The sequence below is a fragment of the Gopherus flavomarginatus genome, chromosome 2 (assembly GCF_025201925.1).
Source record: "Gopherus flavomarginatus isolate rGopFla2 chromosome 2, rGopFla2.mat.asm, whole genome shotgun sequence".
NCBI classification, from domain to species: Eukaryota; Metazoa; Chordata; order Testudines; family Testudinidae; genus Gopherus; species Gopherus flavomarginatus.
Genome location: NC_066618.1, coordinates 153,750,703 through 153,776,903, shown reverse-complemented (window position 1 = coordinate 153,776,903; position 26,201 = coordinate 153,750,703). Strand labels below are relative to the sequence as shown.

General features: G+C 45.8%; 2 protein-coding genes across 2 annotated transcripts; one reads left to right on the top strand and one right to left on the bottom strand.

Annotated features, from left to right (window-relative positions):
• Positions 1–420: 420 nt before the first annotated feature.
• Positions 421–12,499, bottom strand: DUSP11 (dual specificity phosphatase 11). The gene is made up of 10 exons (XM_050940219.1): positions 12,402–12,499; positions 11,174–11,249; positions 9,091–9,222; positions 7,861–7,984; positions 6,232–6,292; positions 5,759–5,805; positions 4,495–4,570; positions 3,988–4,113; positions 3,513–3,548; positions 421–2,747 (listed from the first exon to the last, which is right to left on the bottom strand). The coding sequence occupies exons 1-10, from the start codon at positions 12,434–12,436 to the stop codon at positions 2,477–2,479; spliced, it is 984 nt and encodes a 327-aa protein (XP_050796176.1). The 5' UTR covers positions 12,437–12,499; the 3' UTR covers positions 421–2,476.
• A 1,980-nt stretch (positions 12,500–14,479) lies between these two features.
• On the top strand, positions 14,480–23,451 carry C2H2orf78 (chromosome 2 C2orf78 homolog). Its single transcript, XM_050939928.1, has 3 exons — positions 14,480–14,774; positions 19,281–20,075; positions 21,812–23,451. Exons 1-3 carry the CDS (start codon positions 14,480–14,482, stop codon positions 23,449–23,451), a joined length of 2,730 nt encoding a protein of 909 aa, XP_050795885.1.
• Positions 23,452–26,201: the final 2,750 nt, after the last annotated feature.

The window sequence follows — 26,201 nt, the reverse complement described above, 5'->3', positions numbered from 1 at the left end:
TTTCCATGCAAAAAGTTTTTTTTTTCCTAAAAATGTATCATACTCTCACATCAATCCCATTTGTCCTGCACCATAAACTCCAAATACCAACATCCTGCACAAAAAGCACGAGGCCCGAGCTAGCTGCTTAACTCCTTCCATTCAATGATCTTAAAATAATGTTATAAAGATGGGTGTGGGGAAATACCCCAATTTTACAGATGAGGAAAATGAGGCACAGGCAAGTTAAGTATAAAGTCAAACAGCAAATCAGAAGAGCCAGGAATAGAAACCACATCAGTGAGGAAAGATATCGACCTCCTAAATCAAACCACATTTTATTACTACAAGCTGCTGCACCTAAAAGGCAAGCAAGGGATAGCTAGCTAGAGTCATTTATAAAATGCACAAGAAGTTAATGAAGCACTTCAGGAGCAGAAGCTCATTAATACAGTTTATTAAGCTTAAACTTTACTTCCAATTTAAAATAAACTTTCACTGACTGCAGCAAACAATACCCCCACAGAGATGTGAATAACTTAAATACAAGAACTGATATTCCTGAGGAAGCTGCAGACTGTTGACTTACCTTCCACATCACTGGTCAATCCTTGCTCTCAAATAGCCTAAGTGTGAGGAGCTTTACCGCATAAGCCAACCAGCAACTGAACAAGGAATGAAATCATGATGCCAAGGCACATGCAATCCTGTCCCCCTGAAGCTCTCAGGTTAGGGAGAAGACTTGATTTCTCTTATTCAAGGACTTTGGCCCTGTAATGAACACACTTCAATTTAGAGTAGCTTTCAGTATGCATCAGCAAAGTTATCCTAATCAAGAATCAATCATGCCAGGTTCAGAATCCTGTTCCTGGTAGAGGACACGTTGGCTATTAATTCACAGAGCAAACCCATGCTCAGGGTTTGTCTTCACTGACACACAGTTGCTTCTCTCATAGGATAACATGGATTACATATTCTGCTGCAAAAAATAAGGCGCTTCAGTTTTACTGTGAGAAACTCGATGTGGTCAATTCCAGGTAGAAGTATGGTGCAGACCTTGCCAGGCCACCTTACAGAAAACACAAGTGCCTTTTCTGCACTTAGGATGTTACAGTAAGAACTGCCCTGCATTTATCATCTTGCTGCAAATAAATCCCCTTTTTAAGCAGTGAAGACAAAGCTTGAGTGACACTATCCTTTCCACGTTCCCACAGAACTAGGACCATGATGTTAGCCTCACTAAATGGGCACAAGCAACTTGCTTTGAACATCCTTGTCAATGTAGTGCTGGTAAAATGAAGTGCCAGGCTGAAAGCCCTGGAGATCAGTTTCTGTTTTCCCACAGAGCAGGAACAGTTAATACAAGTCTCCTGGATATAAATGACAACGTGTCTCCATGCTGAGCTCTGCGGTAAGGAGGTAGTGTCTGCTTCCATCTTCAGCCTCTGTGAGACTGCCACATAGACTGTTGCAGACCACCATGGTTATCAATCACCTGTCTCATGAGTAGTGTATAAGGAGCAATGACCTTGTTGACATTCAATTTCAATCTGAATAACCAAACCTTTAGGCTTCCTAGAGCCACCCAGTCCCTCACCTGTTACATTTAGGAGACTACTAAGGTTAAAAACATGTTTAAAACAATGTAAAATGAAAATGATGACGCTAGATTTTGCTCCTCTTGAAGAATGGAAAAATTAGGCTATTAAATAGAACTGGTCCGAAGTTTTCCAGATGAAGGCTTTTCTTCAGCAAAATGCCAATCATCAAAATTGAAACATTCTGTAGAAACCTATCAATTTAGACAGATCTTTGATGGAAAAAGAGGCAACCAGAAATCAGACTTCATAGGAAGCTGGGAAGCAAGCCAAAGAATTCTGTGGGAAATCAATCAAGTGGGATTTTTTCAGTCTATCCTTCCCATGAAGCTTTTTTAATTTGATCATTGGGGTGAAAGTTCTCAAAAATTTGAGATTTTTTCACGGGATGGAAAGGCTGCTCTCTGGCTCGCTCTACTATTCAATTTCATTTTGGTTACCTTTCCAGGTATTGCCATGCTACGCTTTGGTTATAAACAACTGCAGGGGAAGGCATTCGTTCAAAACACAATTCCCTTAGAGTTTAAACAATGCACATGACATTTCTCATGGAAACCACCTAGTCAATTTCGGTCCATATTTATCCTGGGTGTCCATTTAGAACTTGATAAGTCATTTTAACATGGATGTCACAATATTTCAATACAGTAAAAAGGTGAGGGTTTGTTATGAAGATGGTTAGGAAAAATAAAACTTAAAAACAGTCTCAATGTTAAAATTAATGATTCCTTCCCGTTGTGTTTCCTGACTGGCAATTGGCCAGCGATGGGCACCACAGCAAAGGAATTAGAATGAATAAAAGACTCATTCTCGAATAAAGCATCTAGATTAAAAGAACTGCACAGAGGGGACTCCATATAGCACACTATCAAGTTCTTCCACCAGATGAGCTCCTCACATTAATATGGATAGTGATTCCTTTTGGGTCTGCTGAACGTTTTCATTTTATATGTTTCCCATTGCATATAATGAGGATTTTGCACTGGAAAGTATGGTCCATTGTAGCCATTATACTGTTCGTTATAAGGTAGGGGAACAGGGTAGTTGACAGGTCCCAAGTTGTAAGGAGGTGTTTGCTGGGCCAGGCTGGCTGTAGGGACACATTCCTTGTAATAAGCAGATCTCCCATTGTCGTAAACCCTGTGGAAATTCCTGACAGGGTACAGGGCTCTGAAAGAGAAAGATCAAGGTCATTGACCTGGATGGCCGAGCTGTTCATGAGAGCTCAACTCTTGAAACGCCTAAGCTACACCAGAGATCAACTGCACTAGTGAGGCATCAATTGTACTTTGACAGGCCTTATTAATCATGTTAAGACTCTCAGTCTCTTAATACTTTGCATTTACATAGATCCTCAGAGGGAAAAATGCTAAGATCTTTTACAAACATGAAGCTTTACAGTACCCTAAAGTGGTGGTCAAGTACTACTACTGCTTACCTCTTGTACGCAAGTCAACTGCACCACAAGAAGTCTTCACAGAAGTATTCCCTTGCCTCCCACCCCATCCAGTTTGTCCTAACAGGAGGAATAACCTTTCCTGCCCCCCATATTTTGGCCCAGAAGTAGTAATAAAAGGTTATGAAACATTCCCCTGGCCACTTTCGTTTGATTGTCAATCATACATTGGAAGGTTCAGTTCTGTAATCTGTAACAGATTAACTCTTAAAGAGCGTTCTTGTACTTTTATCTCTTTCAACTTACAAAAGCCAACCGGATATGTTTGTAACCCCCAAATCGTGAACTATGGAAGAATTAAATTCAGCCCAATAATCTATTAAGATTTAGGAAGAGGAAGTTCACCCATACATCCATGAAGCAAGGACCAGAGAGGGTTACTTAAGAGGTGGGAACTGCAGATGTGGTATCATATCATGACACTTGACAGAAGGAAGTGCAAATGCCTACATCCCAGAAGTAAAGAGAAAGCCATTTACCTTTGTTCTCTCTTTCCTCGCCAAGAAGGGAAGAGCCTAAGAGCAGGAGAAGAAGAGTTACAGCCTTATTATGACAAAGCCAATTCTGCACAAGAGTCACTGAAGTCTGAATCATAGGGTAGGGCCCTTCTTTGTGCTAAAGTATCCTAGAGCAGTAAAACTATTTCATTACCTCTACATTCATTTATTATGCACCTCCCACAATGTATCTAGATACAGTGCAAAATGTAAATAATTGCCACAGAAGCAACCAGATCAATAGATCTTGTCCAGACTATGGTTGAAACAGTCTTAGCAACTGAGTTTAAACTCAGTTCCTAGACAAAGTGAGTTTTGGGACCAAGATTCAAACTTGAGTGCCTGGCTTGCAATCTTGCGCTCCTGTTTACCTTTGTCACTTTTACAAATATATCTTTTCCCTTGATCCAATCCACTCTACCAGACCCAACGTTAGAGATAAAAACTAAATACCAACCTGCCGTCTGCCAGCGGGAGCTGCTGTGAATACGGATGATGTCCAGCTAATTGGAAATCCAAATTTGGTGCCATGCTGCTTTGTCCTTTGATTAAATCAAATGCTAATCCATCTGCAGCATGGTTCCTGAAACAAAAATGTTCCATTAGCTCAGTGCAAATCTACAGAATCACTCAATGAAGTTGCAGGGAAGTTTTTATTCTCTTTACAGTCTCAGTGATAATTGCACCTCAAACCACTTTAAGAGATGGGCATGATTCCCATTTTAAAGATGGGGAAACTGAGGTACTGGGAGGAAGAGTGACTTGTCCAAGGTCACTAGCAGAACGTGGAAGAAAGCCCATAGTCTCCTGGCTTCCAGTCCTTTTCCCTATCCACTGATCCCTGCTTCTTCATCAGCTAACAGAAGCTAAAAAGCTAAACTCAGGTCCATTAAATAGCTGACATGAGCTAATTATTCTTCATTCTAGCACCCAGACAGAAACAGATATCGAAACAGGGACTTACATTCTCATGGGGCCCTTTTGAAGGTCCTCAATATAGTTCTTCCTCTCTATAGAATGCCCTCGCGACCTGTTGAACACTACGAGGAGGGAAGAGTTAAGTTACAAAACACTATTATACATAGCTATTTTGCACTAGGCTACTCAGGACAGGGGGTAGATCATGTGCTAGCAAAGCACTGAAGACACACCTCGTATTAGCAGTAATAAAGAACTCAATGATTTTAACCCCTTGGTTTTGACACTGAGCACAACCCAACTTATTACCAGTAATTCAGTTAGGGTCACATGAGCACAGGTTAAGCATATAGGTATTGGAAGGTTGGATATTAGGTAGATGTCCTTTAAGGTACAGAAGAGAAATGCAGGCTGGAACGAAGGGATGCCATTTAAAACATCAAGGTGCAACTCCATTTCTACATAATGCCCCTTTGATGACACCTCATGGTTGCATGAATGACCCATTGGGCGGAGCAGGTCTTCTCTTGTTTATAAAGAAGAACCACAGAGCTACAAACACCCGAGTTATGAACTGATCAGTCAACAACATATCTCACTTGGAACCAGAAGTACGCAATCAGGCAGCAGCAAAGACTCTCCCAGCCCCCAAAATAGCAAATACAGTACAGTGTTAACCATAAACTACTAAAATAATAAAGGGAAAGTTTAAGAAAGATTTGACAAGGCAAGGAAACTGTGCTTGTTTCATTTAAATTAACATGGTTAAAAGCAGCATTTTTCTTCTGCATAGTAAAGTTTCAAAGCTGTATCAAGTCAATGTTCAGCTGTAAACTTTTGAAAGAACCACCAAAACGTTTTGTTGAGAGTTATGAACAACCTCCATTCTCGAGGGGTTCGTAACTCTGAGGTTCTACCGTAAGAGACGCAATGAAATGGTCTGGCAACGGAGTGGAACACTGCTCAATAATTTTCACTCCCACTCATACGTCACCTGGGTTTCAAATCCAGGGATTCACTGACATCAGTCTGGCTTAAGATGGATTCCAAGAGCACTGTTGCAAAAATCAATCCATTGTCACAATAAACCTCTTCCTCTTTGCCCTCCCATTTTCCGTTATCCATCCACTCTTCCAATCTTACATTTTCCTACAGTGCAAAACTGATCTTACAAGTTCTCCCTCTGTGCTCTTCTCCTAGAGCCAACCTCCTAGCTATCCTAGAGCCTAGAACCTTTTGAATGCAAGCTATTAAGCCAGTGTTTTGCCCCATAAAAGAAACAGGAAAAACAGTGATCTCCTTATACTTACGCTCTATAGCAACATTCGGTTCCATGCCTTCAACGTCAATTAGGTACCTGAACAGAGCAACATAATACATGAGCTCTAATTACAGGAATAATGCTTAAGAATGAAAGAAAAACCTCTCTCTCTCTGGATGCTTTTTTTAGATTATGTATTTACAGGCCATGATGGGCTATCGAAGTACTTACAGCTTTTACAGCAGAGGTAAATTTCTGATTGCTATACCAAGGCTCATTCACAAAAAACTTACATGCCTGGGAGCATCTGTACTTATCTGCTCAGAGAACTTCTAATCCTGGTCTGTTCATGAAAGCCAAGATTTTATATGGTCACTGGGCCCTTGACCAGTGCACTTTACATTAGAGTCCAAGATTAGCTATAGCGGGACAGACATTGGATAAGTAGTTTTCCCATCCCTTGTGCTACTAGAGAAATACCCATCTAGCACAGCTCAGCTACAAGAGTTTAAGATATCTCACCTACAAACAAGGTAACCAGTTCTGTTTAAGCCATGCGTGCAGTGAACTCCAATGAGTTTATCTATGAGAGAGGAAATTCAAGTTACGCTTTTTAATAGAGTGCTCATTTTTAGGCAGGCAGCGGGCATCAGAAAGGAGAAGGAAGTAAATCTGATTACATGTGTTAGTCATTCACTGATTACGCCAGTGTAAACAAATTAACATCTCTACCAGATTTTTTTTGGTGAACCTCAGACCTGCAGCGGACCGTTTAACAGCCAGGATTCAAACCAGGGTCTCCCACACCCCAGGGGAGTGCCCTAGCACAGTGGTTAAAGGTTTAAGGGGCTAGAAGCAGCAGCAGCTCCACCACCTCCTCCCTCCAACCATTTTACAAATGGACAAAACCACTGGTGTGAAATTCACAAATAAGTCAGCGATTCTTTAACGGAGGTCACAGAAATCACAGATTCCAGGACTTTCTGCAGCCTCTGCGGAGGCTAGTATGGCTGACTTCAGGGCTGCTCGGACAGCTGGCCCAAGGGTCCACAAGACCAGCTGTACCAGCCGCTGCTTGGGAGGCAGCTGGCTCTGGGGACCACCTGAGCAGCAGCCGGTGAGGCTGGTCTCACAAACCACCTGTGCAGTGGTCCTGGGGAGTGCTCTGGAGCCAGCTGCACCAGCTGCTGCTTGGACAGCCCTGGGCAGCTGGCTCCAGGGAGCACCCAAGCAGAGTTCCTGGGAGTACCTTGGGGACTGCCTAAGCACCAGCAGTCTGGGGGGAAAGAGGGGGTGCTGGAGCAGCAGTCCCAGGGGCACTTGGAGTCTGTCCGGAGAGCGGGCCCCGGAGCAGTGGCTCGGGCACAGTCAATCTCCAGCCCTGGAGCAGCAGGGCCCCAGAAGTAAAGATTTAGCCACAAATATTTTTGGTTAAAGTCATGGACAGGTCACGGGCCATGAATTTTTATTTATTGCCCATGACCTGTCCATGACTTACCAAAAATACCCAAGACTAAATCTTAGCCTTATTCACAAACAGTTATAAGTTGACCAAAACTGCACTTTGTGTCAAATAAATTTGTTCAAAAATTCATTTAGTGCTAGATGAAACCTCACGGTGCTTGACTATACTAATAAGAACATAAGAACGGCCATACGGGGTTAGACCAAAGGTCCATCTAGCCCAGCATCCTATCTTCCAACAGTGGCCAATGCCAGGTGCCCCAGAGGGAATGAACAGAACAGGGAAGCATCAAGTGATCCATCCCCTCGCCTATTCCCACTTCTGGCAAACAGAGGCTGGGGACACCGTCCCTGGCTAATAGCCATTGATGGACCCGTCCTCCATGAACTTATCTAGTTCTTTTTTGAACTCAGTGTTCACTTAACCATGAATCCAATGTCACTGCTACTGCCAAAGGCAACTGGCATTGTTGCCTTGACATCCTCTTGGATCTTCACATGCCAAGATGAGACAAAACCAACACGGGTTACCAAAGGCAGGGAACTAACTGTACACATTATACGAGAATTTCCCTAGCACACTGACATCTACAAGAGATTGTGTTCATTATAGCTCGAGACATTTTAATTACAATGGAGTTTTTAATCAAGGGAAGCAGATAAGAGTTAGAGGCAATCTATGCTCACCGTTATCTCTGTTCTCCCGTAAAAACGCTCTCACGGCACATTTAAATTTAAAAATTGTTTCGTTATCTGGTACTTCATGTCCAACTGTCAAAATCTTGGAGTAGCACAGCGTCTCTGGTAGCTCCTACAAAAAAAGAGAGAAATCCAACACATTTTTGTATGGACCATAAAACCAAACATTTCTATCACTGAAAGGGTCCACATGCTTTATAGAAAGCAAATCCTTCTGTAGTTTAAAAACTAAACCTGAAAGGGCGCCTGTGAGATTTTAGTCTGGTAAGTGACATCCTCCGCAATAACTCAGGTAAGTTACAACAGCACCATATTGTCAGATATGCCATGCATCTCCCAGAAGTGCTTAAATACAATTATGTATAAACACATGGAGTGAAATTTGCCTGAAACAATTCTTACAGTGAACCAGAACTGATGCGAGGGATCTAATAAAACACACACCATAAAGAGTTCTGAACTAGAGTAGTTTTACACTAGACTATTATGGAGACTTTACAGTCCATATTTAGTAACAATGATTCACAAGTGACTACCAAGATGCAAGATCTGATAGCCCACTTAGTCCTCCTAGCAACAAAGAGTTTTAGTCTGTAAGGTGCCACAGGACTTTGTCGCTTTTTACAGATCCAGACTAACACGGCTACCCCTCTGATACTTGGTCCTCCTAGTGACAACTGAGGTACCAACAAAAATATTTTTGACCAATACATTTCTTTGCTATTGTTTATTTGTCCCAGGTTTCCTTCCCCTCTGTCTTTTACAAACACAAAGTGCATGTAGAAGAAGGGCTAGGGGAGTATTTTAAACAATTGTTTCTGTGTAATTAATGCTACCAATAAATAATAGTTTGAACTGGAATTCGGAAGCCTTTGTTTAGCGTTGCTGTGAGAGTGAAACAACAGAACATGGTAACGTAGTCACTTACAGAGTCCACCATATTCATAGAAAAATTGAAGTCCACTTCATTCACTTGGGCATAGTGGGGGGATTTTTAGTCCTGATCCTGCTTTCGGATCCACACAGGCAATCTTCCCCTAACCCACATTACTATAGTATGTGAGTCTCACAAACTTTCAATGGATTAATCCTCCCAATGCCTCTGAGATGGGAAACTGAGGCACAGGGAGGCTAACCGACATGCTCAATGTCCCACTGAAAAATCTGTCAGGGAGCAGAAGCATTGGGGCCTAGGATAGTTGTTGCATCCTAACTTACCTCCGGTCCATAATAGCGTGCTGTGTATGTTAGATCAATGATCATGCCAAGTTCTTCTTTCTGTTCTCTAATTTTCTTAATGAGGTCAAAAGGAGAAAATCTGTCTTCTGGGGCAAGTCTCCATTCAAAACTCTGGCGAGAAATATTAATATTTAATAGTATATCGTGCACAATTGCAGCACCCTATCCAAGAATCTCAAGGCACTTTACAAATATAACACCTCACAACAGCTTTGGGAGGGAGAGTTCCCATGCACTCTAGGGACCACAACAGTAAAGATTTAAATCACTCACCAACCCACAGCCCAATGGTGTACTCTCTAAAAAGGTAGGTGTGTCAGAATCTAGGTACCAAACAGGAAGAGGCCTCGGGCATAAGCAGATACATTAAATATTGAAGTGCCTTGATATTGATCTATTGAGAGCATCTTCTCCCTGACATTAGTGCATCAGATTGCTCAGCTGTGTTCCAAGAATCCCACATACTATAGTGACTGGAGCTCTCTACATGTAGACACATCTGACAGTAATCCAAAAGCATACACAAATGGCAGAGAAATGCATCTAAAGAGGTGGAGGTTCACCTTCGAACATCTTGCTGGTGCCAATCATATGGCCATCTGTTAGTATTCACAAGCTTACCATCCTATGCATTTTTAAATATGAAAGCATGCTAAAGAAATAAACAGATGAAAATCTCAGCATAGCAATTGAGATAACACAAGGAGGCAACAAGGGGCTTAAAAGCAGAATCATCTAAGATATTTCTGATAAAGGAATAACAGCTACTACTTATATTGATAAAAAGGATAAACACCTTAGTAGCTGGGTACTGCAGGTGAATGAGGTGGGCCAGCAGCAGCAGCCTTCATATAATCCACTGGCTATTAATTTGAAAGTATTGGGACTAGTATAGAAAGATCAAGGGAGACAGATTGCTGAATCAAATGTACTAGATTACAGACCACGTCAGTTCTGCATATTTAAAGGAGTGATTAGACACATGTATCTTTATAGTGGAAAAAGATCTTTCAACATTACTGTCACAAACGGCTAAATTTAACACAAAGCAAATACGTCATGATCTATTTTTAATTTCCAAACTCCAGCTGAAGTGATGGTGGCACAATTTGCTTGGATGCAGATTACCACATTTTTGTCAGATTTTTTTTTTTTATAAGAAGCTCTCTGATGCCCATCAAAATGATGCATGAAATACATCTGAGTGAGAGTTCCCATGGTATGATGCTCCATATGTGGAACTCACTATCCCACAATACTTTATAGCAGAAGGATTCCAAAAAAACCCAGCCCCACTGTGCCTAGAGAGGCCACATAAAGTCACCTATGGCTTAAGTTTTCAGAGCCATGGGTGACTACCATCTCTAGACATCTGGCCACTCATGTTCAACAAGCTTGGTGAGAAACCTCCATGAGCTGTTATTAAAAGCACAATGGCAGCAATATAAATGACACTGCAGTAGCTTTAACTCATCTTACTTCTTCTAAAGCTTTAAAGGGTGATGGTCCCATCAGGCTTTTATTTTCTATCCCCAAAAGTTATAATCTCCAAATTTTCCTTTATGTTTTCATTTAGCATAAATCAAATTTAGGCTATGTCTACACCAGGAGTACTTTACCAGTATGGGAATAACAGTACACCATACAGGCAAAGCACTCCTTGTGTGGATGCAGTTATACTGACAAAGTTGTGCTTTGTAATGATATCATAAAACTGCATCACACAAGTGAAACAAGCTATACCAATAGAAGTGTATTTGGTATAATTGCATCTACACGAAAGACTTCTGTTGGCTAGTTCTTGGTGATGGGGTGTGAAGAGATGTGATTCCCTGAAAGAATACTGTAGCACAGACCTGGTGTGAATCACCTGGATGTTCAGATAAGTTCCTCTCAAGGAGTGCAAACACTGAAATAAAGTTCTCCCCTCGACACATCCAACCCGAACATCTTTGAAAAATCCCTGCTCTGAGATCACTAAGTCCATGTTTTCTGTTACAGTTGAAAACTACAGATCCGAAACAACTCCAAAAGAGCCCAAACTCAATCATCTTTCACTTACCTTTTTTAAAGGAACTTTGAAAGCGATGAACCTAGTACCCGGCATTCTTTGTCCAAGTGGGAGATAGTCTGTCCATCTAGAAGAGAGATGTGATGATTAATGCCACAACTTCCTATAAGCGGAATCTTGGGGAATGTCTACACTGCGAAGTTGACAAAATTTGTATTTCACAGGTACTCAAAAAAGCCTCCTCATGAAAGACAAAAGTTTTGCTGATGAAAATTGCAGTGTCAACGCAGTTTTGTCGGGCAGGAGCGCTCTCCTGCTGACAAAGCTAACGCAGCTCGCAGGGCTGGAAGTATGTGTCATGCCAACAAAGTACTGACAAAGAGCGTTTACACACACTGACTATTCTAAAAGCTGTGTGGTGCAGACAAAGCCTTGCCTTTTACATTCTGTCTTCATTCCATGCCTCCCTCTTCCTGGGCTTTATTTCCTTCCTGCTGGCAAAGCTTTTTACAAACTAATACATATTTATTACCAAATGCCAATTTCTCTGCGTCAACTAATCCAGATCAGTTAGCATCACTGACGGAACCCTTAAAAAAATAATTAAGGCCCAGCTATTGAAATCAGTGCTGCAACCCCCTTGCTGTACATTGCAAAATCAGTTTATTGCCAAGGCGAAAAGCTAGAACAGGTCAAGTCACACTTATTTCAACCCCACTTCCCCACATTCTATCAGAAAGGCAAATCACTAGCCACAGTTCAGGCAGCGTTTTGCACTCAACGCAGGGTTACATGTGATAAACGTGAGAGTAAAACTTATTGGTGTCCTGATTTCATAGCAGTCTGCCAATGATTTCATACAATTCATAGAGATCCTCCCAAAGGAAACATACTCCGTTACTATTGTGTCTACACGCAGCCCCAGACACTCTGGACAGCACGGGGGATGAACCTGAAGGGTCTCAGCCGCCGCCCCAGCCCGGATAGGGCAGGATCCCAGAAGCTCTCGGCTCAGTGGATTCGGGGAACGGGGGATTTCAAGTCCCTGATCTCCCCTGGAAAGCGAGGCGTCAAGTGGCCAGTAGCTGAGGAGGGAGGGGGCACCAAGAGTTCCCTGGTCGGGGGAGGGGGGGCGGTTGCTTTCAACGTGGCAGCATTTGGAAAGCGGCGGGGGAGGGGCTCCAGGTAACACCGACCCCCCGCCCGCCAGGCACCGGGGCCCGCAGGAGTCTCACGCCGGCGCAGAGGGGAAGGGCCCCGGCTGGGGAGCTGGTCTCACCTGTCCGGCAGGCGGGTCTTGTCGTTCCCCGGCATGGCTCCGGCTCCCCCAGCCCGCCCCGCCGTCCAGCGCCGCCCACCCGATACCCAGGCCGCGGCGCGCCGCCAGAGACCCCCCAGCTCTGGGCCCCGCGGAACCCAGCCGGCGCTCGGCGCTTCCGGTTCCCACGACCTCACGCAGGGGACGTGACCCTGCCACGCGCACGACCGCCCCCACCAGCGTGCCCCGCCCATTCTGACATCACCGCCGGCCCCGCCGCGCCCCTCCCGCCTTTTGACCCCTTTGCCCCGCCCATTCAGCTAGCCCTGCCCCTTAGGAAAGCCGCGGATTGCGGCACGCGGAGCCTCGATCCGGCGCATCAGGGGCCGGCCCAGCCTTTACCCACAATCCCCTTGGGGCCCAGCCCTGGCACCCCCTCTCTGTTACCCACAATCCCCCTGACCCAGCCGAGCCCCCACTTGTCTGTTACCCAGAATCCTCCAGGGTGAGGGCCAATGTCCTGTTCTCTGTTACCCACAATCCCCTGGGGCCCAGCCCAACCCCAGCACCCCAATCTCTCTTACGCTGATTCCCAGATTCTCACCTAACTCCAGCAGTACGTTCTAAGGGTGTGTCTCCTCTACACTGCCGTTAGATTCCTGCAGCTGATACAGGCTGCTCGGGTTGGGTTTAAGAGGCTGTTTAAATGCGGTGTAGACTTTTGGGGCTTGGGCTGGATCCCTGGCTGTAGACCCTGCAAAGTGGGAGGATCCCAGAGGTTGGGCTGCAGCATTTTTTAAAAAGCTGCTATACTGGATGACTGCAGGGTACCAAATGTTGTACCCATCTTTAGAAAATGCACTAGGGACGTTGTCAAGTCAATTGGAGTGGTGGGGACTCAGCATGTCTCAGACTCACGACCCCGTAGGGTGTCTGTTAAGTCCTTTGAGAGTCTCCGATGGCCAGCTTTGTCTGCCTTTCTGAGGCGTGTTGTAGCCATGTTGGTCCCAGGATATTAGGTAGACAAGGTGGGGGAGGTAATATCTTTTATTGGGCCGACTTCTATTGTTGAGAGAGACACACTTCCAAGCTTGTCTCTCTCTCCAACAGAAGTTGGTCCAATAAAATATATTACCTCACCTACCTTGTCTCTCGCAGGAAATTGATCCTCTAATGAGCTATGTCCGCCTGATCCAGCAGGATGATTTCTGCACAGTGCTCCCACTCATCCCAAGTGTCAAGCAGCATAAACCCCTCCTACTCCCAAATGTGCGCACACATTCCAGTGCAACAAAGAGGAATGGTGTGTCCCTCTGCAAGGAGCGATGTCCTTTGCTGGAGCCAGACCGGGTGACAACAGCAGCCGAATAATGTCCTGTTGAACGGACAGTGGACGGTTCCATGGCAGTTGGGAAACAGCAGTTGCATTCAAAGGGACAGAGAGGAACAGCAGATGGGCGGGTGGGGTGGGGTGGGGTGGGGTGCCTCGGAGAATCTGAGGGGCAAGAGAAAGGATTCCCATATTGTTTGCCAAGTGTGAGAAAGAAATGAGAGCTGACATTATAGCAGTGATTGCAGGGGCCTAAATGCCCTGGTAAGTGCCTGGCCTAAGGGAAATGGGGATGAGTGGGTGAAAGAGACAGGGGGATTTCACCTGCTTCCTCATAGAGACAGCTAGAGAGAAGGGATATACCCAGCAGTAATGGCTTACTGGACAGAATAGGGACTGAGGGATTAGTGCAAAGGGAAAGCAGGATTGGTTTTGGAAAAGAAACCTAATAAACCTGGTGTCTGGGCATGTTGTGACAATCAGGTATAGATGGAGCTAGTGGATTGCAGCTTTAAAGCTACATTCCATACCAGGGTGTGTAATACAAAAGAAGGAGATGCTTCTTGCTCTGCTACATGCAGAGAGGGCAAGAGTTTGGCAACGCATGAAAATTCAAGAACCTCTCTATGACCGAGCTCTACACCTGGTGCTGCTAGTGCATTTAATTTGGGCCACTGATTCCTGCCCTGTAGCAAGGGACTGTCCAGGGGAAGTGGGTGGATTAGACAGAGCATTAACAGGGAGGGGTTAAGGAGGTAAAAGTAGTGTGATGTACTGGGTGCCAGAGAAATGGAAGGGAGAGAGCCAATGGGACAATGGGGTGGAGAGAGGGAAGACAGCTAGGATGAGGAGAGGAGGGAAGCGACCATATAGGTTTGGAGATCATCAGGAGAGAGGAGAAGACAAGAGGAAGGACAGAGTGCAGGAGAGGCAGAGAAGGAGACAAAGAGCCCAGTCCCCCAGGCACCACGCCTCTTGGCAGACGGAGGGAAGGGATTTACCTTCCAGGAAAGGTGACAAGGGGTGGCAGGAGGTATGGGGAAGCTCAGCTCACCCCAGTCACGGTAAGAAACAAGGGTGCCCATAAGAGATGGGGGCTGGTCCAAACACCTCTTATCTACAGGAGAATTCAGTTCTAGGTCCAATCCTCACATCTGTCCCATCTGAGCCAAACCAAAATCCCAGATTGGAGCAGCCCTGAATTTTGGGAAGATTGGGGTACAGAGGTGAGCTGTACAGGCCCGATTCTGCTCTCACCCTGGTGTCCATCATGAGTAATATATGTACAGCACCTAGCACAATGGGGCTCTGATCTCGGTTGGGTCCTGTAAGCATGACTAATACAAATGTTGCTGCTCCAGATTTGCCCTGGGGTATAAGAATAAGGTCCTCTGCCTCAGTGTTAAAGGGAAACAAAGAAAGGCTTTAGAGCCTCATTGCAAAATTACCTGTGGTTTCTAGCAAAACCCTTCCAGAGGTCAAATGAGCTAGATAACATTGCAGCCTTTGTCAGTCAAATTACACAGGAGGACAGTACCTCCATGTAGATGTTAGGCTTGGCTCAGGAAATGTCCCTGGTATATTCATACATTCATGGAGTTAAAGGCCAGAAGGGTCCTTAGATCATTGGGTCTGACCTACTGTACCACACAGCCCATTCAGTTTCACCCAGTAACCCCTGTACTGAGCCTAATAACTTATGTTTGCTAATACAGAAGGGCATCCAGTCTGAATCCGAAGACATCAGGAGGTGGAGAATCCACCACTTCCCTGTGTAGTTTATTCCAGTGATTACCCACCCTCACTGTTAAAAAATTGTGCTTTATTTCACCTTTGAATTTGTCTGACTTCAAATTCCAGCCATTGGGTCTTGTTCTGCCTTTCTCTGCTAAATTAAAGAGCCCTTTATTACCTGCTATTTTCTTCCCATGAAGGCGTTTATACACTGTAAGCAAGTCACCTCTCACTCTTCATCTTGATAAACATAAGTCTCTCACTCTCAAGCATTTTCTCCGTCCTTCAGATCACTTCTGCACCCTCTCTAGCTTTTCCACATCCTTTTAAAATATGTGGACACCAGAACTGTAGCAGCTTTCCAGTATCAGTATCCCCAGTGCCATATACAGGGGTAAAACCACTTTCCTACTCCTTCTGCCTATTCCCCTGTTTATACATCCAAGGATCGCTTTAGCTCTTTTTGCCAAAGCATCGCACTGAAAGCTCATGTTAAGTTGCTGGTCCACTGTTACTCTTAAATCTTTGTCAGAGTCACTGCTTTCCAGGACACAGTGTCCCGTCCCCTGTCCTCCCCCAATTCTGTAGGTACAGCCTTCCTTCCTTGTGCTTAGATGCTAACTTTGCATTTGGCTGCTGCCTGCATGCATTAAAACACATTTTGGTGAATGGGATCAGCTTACCAAGCGGTACAATCACTCTGTCTGACTGCCCTGCCTTGTTTTCATCATTGTTCACCACTCAGCCAATCATCCGCTCGTTTTTTCAGCTGGGATTTTATATTTACTTCCAGGTCATTGATGAAAAATTTGAATGGGAGAAGGCAGATGAGGTATTGGCCAATGGGTTCAAATTCAGAAGCCTCAAGCAAGGCACCTGAAGAGAACCTGTCCAATGTTCTGATTAGCTGAGAATTCACAGCAACCATTGAAATCGCTGGGCATTCAGTCAGGGTGGCCTGGAGTCTTTCAGTTTGATCATGAGTCTTGCAATATTGTGGTGTATTTTTTAAAGCAATAGAATCTGGTGTGAATACAACAGAATCTCAGCTTTGGTTTGATAAGAAAAGTAAGATTCTAGTCCTCGTGGTTACAGGGGAAAGCTTAAAACTATGAAACCAAATGGTTCAAAAGCCGGATGGTAAATGAAGAAGACTCTCAATTGAAGACAATGGGAATTGGACCAGAATTTAATTCCAACTGTATTATTTGCTAAATCTCCTGATTTTTAAGCCAGTCCAGTGATTTTTTTGGGGGGTGGTGGTGGCTGATTCATGATTTTTGGATGCTTCAGGTTGGCAATACTGCTTGAAATTGATACTATAGGTATGTCTACACTGCAATTGGGAGGCGTGATTGCCTCCTGTGTAGATGTACCCGAGCCTGTTTTGATTGAGCTAGAGCAAAGCTATCCTGGATAACAAGAGCAGTGAAGCCATGGCAGTATGGAGGGTGGCCACTCAGATATGGACTCAGGATCCTGGGTAAGCAGATCTTCATCAAATCTAGCTACACACACTGCAACCATGCCTCCTGATTTCAGTGTAGAGGTATCCTCAAAATCAGGGCTGACTTTTGAAAATTTGGGCCTCATCCTCTCAGCCTCAGTTTTCCCAACTGTACAAGGGGGATCGTGTCACCCAGTGCCAAGGACAGCTGTGAGGAGTCATTCATTGATGTTTGTATAGTGTGATGAGGTTGAGTTATCCCACCTGTGGTCTCGCTGATGCTTTATCCCATGGCTGGATCATTTTCCTTCTTTGCTAATTCACTCGCCTTCTTGGTGGCAATCCTGACACCCTTTCCCCAATAAACTGCCCCCACATTATGACCTCATCTTTCATCATAAGATTCTCTGCCTTTCCCCTCCCCTCACAATCTTCAATGACATGTTAGAATCTTCAGGGTTACCGTGGGGCTTACCACTAAACAAATTTGTATCCTCACAATGTAACAGAGCATTCTCTACCGGAAGGATGCTCTGGTTGACTAGGGGGGGAAAGTTGGTCCCTCCAAGGAACATAGAAATAGATACAGCGCTAATCATTTCCCCTCAGTCATGGCAGGTAGGGGATAGCTATTGTCCTGAGGGCCAGATTGAGTCCTCATGATTCATAGGTAGAGGGGAGTATTTGTAAGCACAGTTCCCTCATGCCCATGTGGAAGGGCCAGGCTGCTTCCACAGCAGTACCACTCTCCCTTCTCCAAGCTGGACAGGTCAAGCTAGGCATGGAGCTAGGAAGACCATGTTGGGGAACTTGTGACACGCTGGGGGTTCTGGACAAGTGATAGCAATAGATAGTGGGGATGAGGAGAAGGGAGCACCTGGGGTACCAAAGATACAGGATATGGTTACTTAGAGTTTTCATGTCATCGGCTTACAAAAGAGATGGGTGTAGGGAGTGGGACTGGTGGGAGGCAGCCACTTACCAGGAATGGGTTGTCGGTCTCAAGCGTAAGAAAGACAGAAAACTTGAAAGGTCTTCATTTAAAAATGAAGGCACTAACCATAGTTCCAGCAAACAAAAGGAAGTTCTTCACACAATGCACAGTCAACCTGTGGAACTTCCTGCCAGAGGATGTTGTGAAGGCCAAGACTATAACAGGGTTCAAAAAAGAACTAGATAAATTCATGGAGGATAGGTCCATCAATGGCTATTAGCCAAGAGGGGTAGGGATGGTGTCCCCAGCCTCTGTTTACCAGAAGCTGGGAATAGGCAACAGGGGATGGATCATTTGATGATTCCCTGTTCTGTTCATTCCCTCTGGGGCACCTGGCATTGGACACTGTCTGAAGACAGGGTACTGGGCTAGATGGACCTTTGGTCTGACCCAGTGTGGCCGTCCTTATGTTCTTATGTCCCTGCTCCTGAGTCACTCTGGCACTGTGAAAGCAGAGGCGATCTCAATTTCCTGTTTATAATTGTTTTTCTCTCCTCTATTGTGGCATGAGAGACCCACACAGACAACACTAGGGGACCCTTAACTGACTGTGCAGGGAAACTGCAACATGGACACAAAATTCTCTCCTGAGTTATAAAAATCTTGACAAACCCTTTTATGACAGCAGTGGGAGCCCAATTCAGCTCTCAGTTACACCCGTGTAAATCCGCGGTGATTTCACTGACTTTGGTGAGAGAGAGAAGCCCCAGGCTAGTCGGAAAAGGATAAATGGACACAAATCAGACATTAGGAATGGCAATATACAAAAACCTGTAGGAGAGCACTTCAACCTCCCTGGCCACACTATAGCAGACCTTAAGGTGGCCATCCTGCAGCAAAAAAACTTCAGGACCAGACTTCAAAGAGAAACTGCTGAGCTTCAGTTCATCTGCAAATTTGACACCATCAGCTCAGGATTGAACAAAGACTGTGAATGGCTTGCCAATTACAGAACCAGTTTCTCCTCTCTTGGTTTTCACACCTCAACTGCTAGAACAGGGCCTCATCCTCCCTGATTGAACTGACCTCGTTATCTCTAGCTTGCTTGCTAGCACACATATATACAACTGCCCCTGGATATTTCCATTACATGCATCTGAGGAAGTGGGTATTCACCCACGAAAGCTCATGCTCCAAAACGTCTGTTAGTCTATAAGGTGCCACAGGACTCTTTGCTGCTTTTACAGGCTAGTCTAGTGAGTGGATGGATGGGCCGAAAAACTTCCCATCCCCGGGATTTAATAGGAGGTTGGGTTGTAGGTTTGCTGTAGCTACTGCTGGGTCTCCAGTTCTCAAGGCAGAGTTTGGGATCATTTTCCAGTCCTTTATCTAAGGCTGGTGGTTGCTATGGGAGCCTGGGAGATGTTAGGCTCATCTGTTTGTTTTTCTGTGCAGACAGCTACAACTCTCTATCCTCAGAAGACCTAGACCCTGATCATCTGAGCTTCCCTGAAGTGACTGACAGTCTTCCAGTGGGAGGAGGACTTCATAATTTCTCCAGGCCATCTGTACCAGCTGCTGGCTCAGCATGGCTCGCACCTTCTGGCTCAAGCCAGCCCATTCAAGCTAATCCAGGAAACACCAATGCTTTTACATATCAGCCTTCAGAAACAGGCCTATGGCCAGATGTACATGGCACTGGGGCACAGATACAGATCTCCGATTCAGCTGCTCCGTACTCCACCGTCTATGAATGGGGAGTGAAGGGTCATTCCTATGGAGCTGCAGCGATCTCTGCACACTTCCCTGTAACGCTCTTAGCCCACGAAGTGCCCAGCCCTGCTCCCTCTGCACCACCTCCGTTTAACAACGCCAGCAGAGTCAACCCCATGGGCCACCTGTACGGCTGTATTCAGCCTTCCGCAAATGCCAGCCTCATGCAGATTCAGCCCCCGACTACGTCAGTGCACGCTCATCAAAGCCAAGGCCATGGCCAGCAAGTTCCTTTGCAGGACTGGAGAGGAGCCTATCTTTACAACCGTGACATGAGGGGTCAGGAGTCAGGAGAGATGGGCTCCATCGTGCAAAGAGGCAGGGTCATTAAAGTGCCAGCCCGCACCCAGAGTGAAATGGTTCTGGTCTTGAAAGCCATCCAGCCAATGGGCACCCGCCCTTCCTCTTCGGCCAGTTTGTACTATCCAGTTTCAGCCCAGCCCAGGGATTCCCAGGCCATCGATCCAGGGTTCAAAGGTGAGCAGTGAGCTGAATAAAGGAATATTCAGTTGCCCATTCTGTCTATGTCCCTGTCTTTGGTATATGCACAATGCACATTACTTATCAAAGTATCTAAGCACAGCAGGTGAGTGGGGTTAAAATCTTCATCTAAGGTGTAGGGAGAATGGACCATTTGCTGGTAGGACTCATGATGAAGTAATTAAGGGAGGGTCTAATCTAAAGCATACTGAAGTCAAGGAGAGTCTTTCCGTGAGCTCAGAAAGGCTTTGGATTAGGCCATTAATGAATCCATGGGCAGAGTATTAATAGTCAAGCTAAGAGGTTCTTTGGGAGTACTTATAATGTGGGACCCTGTCTGCTAATATAACATACTTCCTCATTCTGGGATGATGCCCCCAGCCCCTGTTGCTGAGTGGTGAATCTTTCATACCTCAATTGCTCCATTGTCTTGAGACCTGAACTAAAGGTTGTTGAATTTACTGGGAGATTTTCCATTGACTTCCTGGGGCTTTGATCAGGTCCTGAGCGATTAGAGGTGAAGATGGAGGATCCATTCACATGGGGCTGGGAACTGTGTTCCCTGAATAATTTTTAAGCCTGGTTTTAAAATGATTAAGGACAATTCAGGCTGGAAAGATAGCTTGGCTGGACAATGGCTATGGGGCTAGACTCTTCCAAAGCTGAGGATGTTTCAGGCAATTGGACTTGAAAATGGTTTCTACATATAGTTTGGCTTCGCTCACGCTATGTTTGAAATGAATCAGGCTCAAATGCCCTGAGCTGACAGTGCATAAAGGGAGTTTATAATGGCAGGAAGAGAAACCCTTCTGCTTCCTGACCAAGTAGATAGTTGCTGACAACATTGGAGACAGAACTCAGATCCTCCTGCTCTTATGGAGCTCCACTGCTAGAGCAAATTTCTACTAGCTGTGAGCAGTATGGGGGCCTATGACACACATTTCAGCCATTCTGAGTATATCCACCAGAGCGCACTAGCCAGCTCATTGTAATACTGTCATAAATCGAGCCAGGTGAAATTTTTTGGTTGAAAATTTTTGGACAAAAATGCAAATTTAGGGCAACCAAAATAACTAATGAATTCATGTGCATTTTGCCGAATTGTTTCAGCTGGGAAAAAAAATTCAGAATGAATGAAATGTTTCATCTTGAAGTTTTGGAAACATTTCAGTTTTTCTCTTCCAAATGACATTTCATCTCAAAATCGCCTTCATTTTTGGATGAAAAAAATGGGTTAAAAAAATCAGAAATGAAAAGAATGTTTTTTTCCATGGTTTTTGGTTCGGCCAATGAACTGGAAAAAAAATTGTGAATTCGGACAGCTTTCATCATCAAGCACTAAACCGTGGTAACGGAGGTGTAGCAACATTCCAATTTGCTAATACGTATTCAGTAATGGGCAACAGATAGCTGGATCTTGTTATTATGGACATCCTAATTCTGCCACAGAGTTCACTATTGTAGAGCCACTCCTTACTGAGCTTGACTCCCCCAGACTATTGATATTATAACAAAGTACAACTCTGAAACCAAATACAATAACACAACAATGAAGCTATAGGTTGATCCAGCACTTGAATCTAACTGAAGCCCCATAGTGAGACTTTAATGGCCCACAAACCTTATGCTGCCCCTTAGTACTGTGTGTTGGACGCTGTTGTCGCCCTGCCGGGCCCAGACACAACAGCTTCTGCTTCACGTGTTACTGACTTTTCCTGATTCTTTCCTTTCAGGGGCGGACCCCTTGCCTGGAACGCTGCATGTGCCCAGGACCTTCTGCCTACAATCAGGCTCAGCTCCGCAAGGAGGTGGAGTGAAAACAATCAGCCCAGAGATGCTTCCTGAGGCCCTGGATGGGTCTCAAATGCCTCAGGGATCACAAGGGCCACCACTGTTCCCCTTAGAAATCCCTGATATTAATCAGCTAATGGCCTGCATTGAATCTGTTCAGGCAACTAACTCCTTGTCACACAGCAACAGGCTCGTTGGTCCCAGGCAGATGACAGGAGGTGATTTCCTCCAACAGATGCCTCTAGGGAAACACATTTCTCAGGAGAGCATTGAGGAAAAGAATATCATCAAACCTCCGCTCGCCACTGAATCCCAGGATGCAGCCTCGTGTCCCACACCTGGGAAGGGCAAATCGCCCAGGAAAGCTTCAAAGCAGGCAGAACCCTCGGCACTTCCTGCCACTGCGCCCCCAGTGGGGTCTGACAAGCCTTCTGCTGAGCATGAACTCAGACTCGCTGATCCCCAGAAATTAGGAGCAAATAATTCTGAGATGCCAATAGCTACTGAACCAGCCCAGCCCTCTGAAGAGGACCAAACAACGGGCACTAAGAGGCTCGGAGATGAGAAGGAGACAGCGTCAGGGGATCATATCCCTGAAGATCCATGGGAAGGGAATTTGGAGAACCATCACCCTGCTGAGAACACCACTGACACCAGAAGTGTAACCGCCTTAGGGGACGGGCGAGAGAGTCCATGCACTGACTCAAAACAGAGGACAACTGACCTCAATAGGCAGCCTCCGAGGAAACTGGTGGACCAGGCAGATGTTTCTAAGACTGAAGAGCGGCAGCACAAAAGACTAAGCAGCTCAGGGAATGATAAGGGGAAAAGTACAAATCAAGGCAGGGGAAAATTAAAACCGGACGATAAACAACCTGGAAGTCAAGAGGGTGGGAAAATCTTCCAGCCGGAACGAGAGCCTTTTAAAATGCCCCGGAGCCACCTGGGGCTACACATGCTGGAGTCTATCCAGGTTTTCCACCCGTTGGGAAAGAAACTGATTCCACTGGGCCCTGCTCGAGGAGCTCCAGCTCTGCAGTCCAACAAGGCTGAAGGAAGCTCTTCCAGTGCCTGGCCAAAGCCACTGCTGGGTCTCAAGAGAGCCCCGGGGCCTCCTCAGGACCCAAAATCAACCTGTGGTGGTAGGAGGGATGGACCATGGGAAGTCACTGGCAAACTCTGTCGTGCCCCAGGAAATACAAAGTCAGTTGCTTTAGCATCACCTAGACGTGTCACTCTGAAGCAGGGCAGCAGCCGAGCGCCTCCCACCAAGCCCTCCTTTGGGAAGGATCTGCCTCCGCCCCACGAGCGCACTCCACTTCCTTCTCTTACCTCCACGCCCTCCTGGCATCCCAGAGGAGGATCCCAGCCCATTCCTGCCATTCTGAAGAGCTGGCCCCTCCAGGAGCTGGAAGTGTCACTGCCCATCCCCCCGGAGCAGAGAGGGGAGCGGGATGCGATGAAGAGGAAAGCGCAGAAGGAGAGGGAGCTCGCTGCCCAGAACACAGCCCTGGGGAAGAGACAATTTTTTGTGGAAAGAGAGAGAGATCTGATGATAGCGGAGGAGTTTGGCTACATTTGACCTCTGTATATAACACTGCGATTTCCCCTTCTGCTAGCCATGCCGACCAGACCCCTCTTCAATTGTTGGCCACTCTCATCTTGGCCTTGAATTCTCTGTAGGGAGAGCGGAAGATACGGCCATAGCCATGGAGTTTGGGTGTCTGTAGCATCCCAATCTATTCCGTGAGCTGGAAGCCATTTCTTTGCAGTGTATATTTCTATTTATTCATAGTCCTGTATTAAAATTCTAGTTCATTCTTGTTTCTCTGTCTACAATTCAGTCAGACAGAAATTTCACATTTTCAGACACATTTTAAACACGGGTCTGCCCCACATAATTAATGGGCACCTTATGGGTGAATCCACCTCTGTGCAAAGAGTCAGCCCAAGGCCCAGGCTCCACTTTAGTTCTATGGAAGCTCTCCTGATAGAAATAAAGTGATGCCTGGGCCACTGTTTAAACATTCAAGCCCTTGATTCTCTTCTCATTTCCACTAGTTTTACACTAATGTAACTATTGACTTGAGTGGGGATACTCTTGATTTACACCAATGTCGGGGAGAGAAGAATCAGACCACCAAGGGTTAAGAGAGTGACCCCCCCACACACACACACTGAAATCAATACCAAGACCCCAATTGACTCAGATGGTGCAGGAATTCACCCTGACACAGAGATGCAAAGCTCATTTGCAAAGCTTATCAGTTTTCAGACACCACCTTGTCTTGCACCAAATTAAAACTGACCAAGGGCCTGATTCTGAGCTCCCTGACGTTGCCTTTATTTTTCAGTTACTTGTGATTTGCACCAGTGTAAATGAGAGAGAAATAAGCCCACTGGAAGAACTCAATGCGGCTGCTCTGATATAAAAGCTGAGCGAGATCAGAATCCCGTCCAATGGGATTTCTGCTGAGTCAAGAGCGCGGGATTGATCCCATAATGCTGCTGTATTTTTTCTGCTTCTCCAACTACAAAGTTGCATGATCATTTGGCTTCTAACAGTTGTTATAGAGCCACTCAGTTTAACTGCCAGACATTTAAAATGTAGCTGTCATGGTTATAGAGTCAGCTGCACCATTGTCCCCTTTCTTGGTCTCTCTGTGGGTCCATCCACCTACACTACAGCTGGGCAGTGCGAATGGCAGCTTGTGTAGATGTACACACGTCAGCTGTACCCTAAAAACAGACATGAGGCTGCAGCGGTCAGAGCTGTGCAAGCGATTGCCCGCCCACGGGGATCAGGCATTCTGCAGCTTGCTCTGCTGCGTCCTCACTGCTATTTTTAGCGAGCTCGCAAGATTAAAGCAAATGCAGGTACATCTACATGAACTACAATAGCACCTCAGCTGCAGTGTAGATGCATCCAGAGCGTGCCCTCCTCAGGTGTCCAGGGGCGGCTCCAGGCCCCAGCACGCCAAGTGCGTACTTGGGGCGGCAAGCCGCAGGGGGCGCTCTCCCGGTGCCACGAGGGCAGCAGGCAGGCTGCCCTCCGCGGCTTGCCTGTGGAGGGTCTGCTGGTTCCGCGGCTTCGGAGGACCTCCCTGCCTGCCGTGCTTGGGGTGGCAAAATTCCTAGAGCCGCCCCTGCAGGTGTTGCCCCCTGGGCCTTCACCCCTCTACAGGTGGAATCCCACAATTTTCCCTCTCTTAGGTCCTAGAGTACAGGACCCTGTTTATCAACCAGGCTTATCCTGCAGGATTTGGATAACTGCAGTTCTTACCTTCACGAGTTTCTGGCCAGCAGTGAATATAGTGACCAGGCAGCCTTCTTAAAATAAAGGATTGTTTAATCTTAACAGCAGGAAGAAAGCATAGCATAAGAGAAAAGAATTTTTAAAACAACACCAAGTTTACACGCATGTCTATCTAGGGTTCCAGAGAGGCCTAACTTACCCCAGGATCTCAGTCTGTTCCCCTTAGCTCTCTGTGCCCCTGTCCTCGAGGGCTAGTCTTTAGCTCCAGCCCAAGTTCTTTGCTTCCTCAGCTCACACCCTTGGACCTGCTGCCCCAAGCCAGTCTGGTGAGCTCCTGGGCATCCAAAGTGAACGGCTCTTGCATTGTCTCTTGAGGGTTTGCAGGGAAGCATCTGTCTCGTTCCACCTCCCACCCTTCCTGGGTGCATTACCTGACCATCCTGCTATTGAATTCCCTCCATATATGAATATACTAGACATCCCACTAATCCTGGGCAAGATACAGTAAACCTCCCCTTAGAACAGTCAGAGAAATATAGAGAACATTAGTATTCATAAATGATTACAGGTAGCTCCACATTTGTCACAGTAGTGACTCATTGGACACTGACAGAATAAAAGACTTTCCTATCATTAATTATTTTTAATATTAATAGAGAGTTGCATACTTTGTTGCTTACATAGACCGAGCTGTACACTCAGCCAGACCCCTCACACCCACTATGGCCAGCACTCTCCCCCAGGGATGAGGTTGGGGGGTAGGTAGAGTGAGGACATGGGTCCTGTCTGCAGGGCTGGCCAGAAAATGTGTGAGATGCTTCCAGCAGCCTCATTTCCATTAAAATCAGGCCCATACCATGCCCATTTAGTGCTGTGGGCGAGGAAGCTCTTGCCACCCAAACTCAAATCCCCAACCCCTAACCCTAACCTAGACCTAAGCCTGAGATCATTGCCTGATCCCTGCATCCAGAGCCTTATAATCATAACACTTAGATTAGTGGAAATCAGGCCTTCCTGCTTCTTTGATTTTCACCAAAATCGACAGGGTTTGGCCCATTGAGAGCAAGCGCAGGCCT